The sequence below is a fragment of the Morone saxatilis genome, unplaced genomic scaffold (assembly GCF_004916995.1).
Source record: "Morone saxatilis isolate NCDOM2014 unplaced genomic scaffold, NCSU_SB_2.0 Contig8, whole genome shotgun sequence".
NCBI lineage: Eukaryota > Metazoa > Chordata > Actinopteri > Moronidae > Morone > Morone saxatilis.
In genome coordinates this window covers 17958112-17963408 of record NW_023340257.1, presented here as the reverse complement: position 1 = coordinate 17963408, position 5297 = coordinate 17958112, and the positions used below count along the sequence as shown (strand labels likewise).

The following is a 5297-nucleotide window of genomic DNA, read 5'->3' as shown; positions in this document are numbered from 1 at the left end:
TTTTTGAGATGCTCTGACCCAGTCAGCCATCATAATTTGGCCCTTGTCAAAGTCACTCACTTTCCTGCTTCGAACACATCAAGTTAAGGACAAAATGTTCACTTGCTGCCTAATATATCTCACCCACTGACAGGTGCCATGATAACAACATAATCAGTGTTATTCACTTCACCAGTCAGTGGTCATAATGTTATGGCTGATCGGTGTACATTTCACTTTGTCCAGGAGCTGGATTTGGTTCTGCTGTCTACTGTATGACTGAAGAGACTGTCTTACTGTTGCTTGTAATTGCATCTCAAATAAATGTTGTTGGTTTGGTATTTATTTATTTATTGAGTATTTTAAATTTGTAGAGAATGAGTTTCATTAAATAGTGACAGAAAAAAAAAACTGACTCCAAACAGAAAACTGTCATATTGTTAGCCAGTTAGAAATGTGTCTATTATTTATTTTGTATTCCATGGCCTTGAAAATTTGAGCCACACTTATAAAAGGAATCGTACAACAGGGTAATCTTGATTTTCTTTTAGTCAATTGTTTACTACTTTGCCTTCGACAAAGTTTTATTACAATATGAGACGGAAATTTTTAAAAATATTGTTCAGGTATTCATGTCTGTGTGGTTTAGCTTTCACAAATGTCAAGATTTAAAAAACACCTTTTTTTTAATTTGTTCATAAAAATTTTCATTTGAGGAAAATTGGCAATAAATGTAGAAATTAGACTTGTATGTTCATTATCAGCACTTCTAAATTTACTTGTAGAATTAGTTCCATGTGTCTTTATTCAACATTTAAAACATGTTGCAGCTAACAATGTACTTCGCACATTATGTTTTTCTGTGGACCCTAACCCTAACCCTAACCCTGTCTGATTTTAATTTTTAAAATAAATTTTTATACCTACCAAATTCATTATAAATGTAGGCCTCCAGCTTTCACTAAATATACATATCATTTCTTGTAAAATAAATGTAGATTTGTACAAAAGAGTTGTTGCTGTTATTGCTTTGCAATTCTTAAAATATCAGTTACACTGTGATTAAAGCATTGTATCCTCAGTTTATAAGGTATAAAGCACTTGTCATATTGAAATTTCATATCAGCACACTATAGACAGGAATTCAAAATTGGCTGTTGTCACCACCAAATGGCTGCACATCAGGCTGCAGACCTGTATTTGATAACTGTCTGTACTGTAGATTGGATTAATAATAAACAGTGTGTAACCTATGAGAAAATAGTCATTCTTGTAAATTCTCTTAATGGGCTAACTAGTTAATGAAATAATAGTAAAACACTTTGAGAGAACCGCTGGTTTAGGGCATGTATTGACCAAAACACCTGCTTATGTGAAATGTATATTATGCCCATCCTTCTCTGTCGGCCAAGCTCTGATTGGTGGTGTGAACAATTAAACATTGATGAAAGGGGATGACATAGCCCTGCATATAAAATTAAGTACCCATGCATGAAGATTATATACAGAGGTTAAGAGAGGAGAGCAGTTATGGGGCCAAAAGTTGTCAAATATTTGTTCTCCTCTGTTTATCTGCTTTTCAGTTCTTTTTCTATTTTATTTTCTGAGTCTTCCTATCTTCCCCCATCTTGTAAATTACGGAGACAGTTTAATCTTAATGGGATGCACAAACCTGGTGATGTAATTTTGGGTGGGCTGTTTGAAGTCCACTACACCTCTGTCTTTCCTGAGCTGACGTTCACCTCAGAGCCAAATGAGCCCAGCTGCCAAGGGTAAGTCTTATGTCAGATCTTGTACATGTATCAGACAACATGCACACAATATTATGTTATTTTAAGCGATTAATAGAGATATGTTGTGTGTTAGCTTTGACCCTCCAGGATTCAGGCATGCCATGACTATGGCTTTTGCTATTGATGAGATCAACAAGAATTCCAATCTGCTACCTAATGTGACTCTGGGATACAGTCTTTATGATAACTGTGCTACACTTGGTATTGGGTTCAGTGCTGCATTATCACTGGCAAGTGGTCAAAAGGAGCAGTTTCTGCTTCAGGAGAACTGTTTAGGGACTCCTCCAGTTTTGGGCATTGTGGGTGATCCATTCTCAACCTTTTCTATTGCCGCCTCCAATGTGCTTGGTTTATTCAAACTGCCCATTGTAAGTTTACTGTCTTTGATTTCTTGTGTGCTTTTGACATGCTGTACTTAAACTGATTATAAATTATTAAAATAAGTAAAATATTTAGAATGTCTTTACTAACTTGCACAAGATGCACATGTGTGCATTATATGTTTCATTATAGGTGAGTTATTTTGCCACTTGTTCCTGCCTGAGTGATCGCAAACAGTTCCCATCCTTCTTCAGAACAATCCCAAGTGATGCTTTCCAGGTGAAACACTACTACCAAAATAATAACTGCATATATAAGTATAGAAAACTGGCAAGTAAGTCTTGTCAATCAAAACATATTGTGTGCATAACATATATTTTCTCTGTGAATCATTTATGAGATTGTATGCATTAAGGGAAAAAAATCTTAATAGGATTAATTACGATTCTGTCATGAAACATGTATGTATAAATTTCCACTAGAAGATTATATTCCAGTCTGTGCACTAATCCCTCTACTATGTATTCACTTAGGTGCGTGCTATGATTCAGATCATCAAACACTTTGGCTGGACTTGGGCAGGTCTGCTGGTCAGTGATGATGACTATGGACTCCACGCTGCCCGATCCTTCCAATCTGACCTGGTTCATTCTGGTGGAGGTTGTCTGGCCTATTCAGAGATTTTGCCTTGGGGCAACAATCCAAAAGAATATAAGAGGATTGTGAATGTGATGACAAAATCCACAGCTCGTGTGGTCATTGTGTTTGCACATCAGATGCACATGATTCAACTCATGGAAGAGGTTGGAGGATGAATACATTGATATTTATAATTCCATTGCATGGCTCCATAAAATAATTTTCCTTTCCTCTAAATTCATATGTTCACTCTGTGAATTATCATTTACTCATTTTTAATGTATCAAGTTGGCACTAAAAACAGAAAACAAAACTCTATATTATTCTCTAAAAACGTTTTTGCAAATATCCTCGTCATCTGTTACCTGTGTTGTCCATTTATTGATCCTATATACTTTTCATAGTTATTTTTCTATAACTCAGTTGTTTTTGAAAATAGATCAAATTACGCAGACAGTGATTTACATAAATCAACTTGCTCTGAAAAATGTAATCGTATCTGTGCTTACGTCAGTAAAAGAAACAGCTATATTGGAGAATTGTGTATGTTGTAATTGTCTGAAAAAGATTGGTTTAATGCCATGCACAGGTGGTAAAGCAGAATGTGACAGGCCTACAGTGGATTGCCAGTGAAGCTTGGACGTTAGTTGACGGGCTTCATACCCCTGCCTTCATGCCGTACCTGGGTGGCACACTGGGCATCGCTATCCGTTGTGGAAAAATACCAGGACTCAGGGATTTCCTGTTAAGAATTAATCCTGATCAGCACCACAACAATGGCTATGAAAATAGCATGGTGAAAGTTTAAGCTTACAATCTGGTGACAAATTGCAATAACATATTGTTTTATTTTTTTTATTTTGGTTAACTTTCTGTTTTTAATGCATTTCAGGTAAAGCAGTTTTGGGAATTCGCATTTCAGTGTAAATTTGCACCACCTCCAGCCGGTTGGGTGGAAGCTGGGGGAGCAATATGCAGTGGTCAGGAAGAAATAGAAAATGTTGAGAGTGAGTTTTTGGATGTGTCAAACCTCAGGCCTGAGTACAATGTTTACAAGGCTGTGTATGCTCTGGCATATGCGCTTGATAACATGCTGCAGTGTGAGCCAGGGAGAGGGCCTTTCAGTGGGCACAGCTGTGCCACTTTGGAAAGACTGGAGCCATGGCAGGTGTGATATCAGTTTACACTCCTGTTTATTTTTTTTGTTTTGAAAACAACTGCTACACCTTGAGGTACTAACTGAATGCATTTTTGTAAGAGTAGAACATTACGGGAAAAGCCACTATGTAAAAATTTATATAATTACGCTAGTAACTTCCTTTTATTTAATTGTAATTTTCTTTAATGAGGATGAAATAACATATTTCATCGACAGAAGTAGTAGGAAAAACATAATGTTTTTGATTGTTGATTACTTTTTTTTTTTTTACTTCTTCAATCAAACAAACAAAACTAATATTTAGAAGTACTCATTATTGTAGATAATTTTGAAACTGTTTTCTGTACATTGTACACTAAACCCAGCAAGCCTTAATCCAATCAACATGATAAGCCTGTTGTCTCTCCCTTTTGTAGCTTATGTATTACTTGGAAAAGGTCAACTTCACCACACCATTTGGTGATGAAGTGTCATTTGNNCATTTGATGAGAATGGTGATGCTTTACCAATATATGATATCATGAATTGGCTGTGGCTCCCTGATGGAAGAACTAAAGTTCAGAATGTGGGTGACGTTAAGAGGTCAGACTCCAAAGTTGAAGAACTTACAATTGATGAAGACAAAATCTTCTGGAACTTTGAATTGAAAGAGGTTACTTATATTTATTGTTTTGTTTGCTTTAGTATTACATGCAATAGCAGCACCACATGGTGTAGAATAACTGTGATTTTACTATTCTTTCCCTATAGCCACCCAGATCAGTGTGCAGCGAGAGCTGCCCCCCAGGTACCCGCATGGCCAGGAAAAGGGGGCAGCCTGTGTGTTGTTTTGACTGCATCCTTTGTTCTGAGGGAAAGGTCAGCAATGAAACTGGTTGGTATCAATTATTTTTCTCTTTGTTATGGACTAATTTGTATGCAGGAATGTATGACCATGTAGGTGCTCAGTTGGTGTTGAGGGAAAGCACATGCCCACTAACAGCAGAAACTTGGGGTCCATCCCCCGCAGTCATAAATGCCTGTATTCAAAAGTGGGAAGGATGATGGTCTTTTTTGCTGCAATAGCAACAGCAGGGCAGGGAAAACAAAGGGAAAATTCTTTCAAAAATTACAATCTTCCCCTTGTTTTTAGACTCCATGGACTGCACCAGTTGTCCAGAGGACTTTTGGTCCAGCCCGCAGCGCGACCGCTGTGTTCCTAAGAAAACAGAGTTCCTTTCCTACAATGAGCCTCTGGGTATCTGTTTGACTACCGCCTCATTGCTGGGCACATGTATCTGTGCTGTTGTCCTTGGGATCTTCACCTATCATCGTAGTACTCCCATGGTACGTGCTAACAACTCAGAACTGAGTTTCCTGCTCTTGGTGTCACTTAAACTGTGTTTCCTGTGTTCACTGCTGTTTAT

At 37.4% G+C, this 5297-nt stretch overlaps 1 protein-coding gene across 1 annotated transcript in view; it reads left to right on the top strand.

The window, feature by feature from the left end:
• Positions 1-5297, top strand: part of LOC118342064 (extracellular calcium-sensing receptor-like) — a gene marked incomplete at its 5' end in the record, with an annotated part of 12607 nt that overhangs the window by 4806 nt on the left and 2504 nt on the right. Inside the window, 6 exon segments of the mRNA XM_035680493.1 lie at positions 1563-1751; positions 1846-2140; positions 2286-2372; positions 2627-2896; positions 3322-3528; positions 3625-3900. Coding sequence (XP_035536386.1) covers positions 1563-1751; positions 1846-2140; positions 2286-2372; positions 2627-2896; positions 3322-3528; positions 3625-3900 — 1324 coding nt within the window.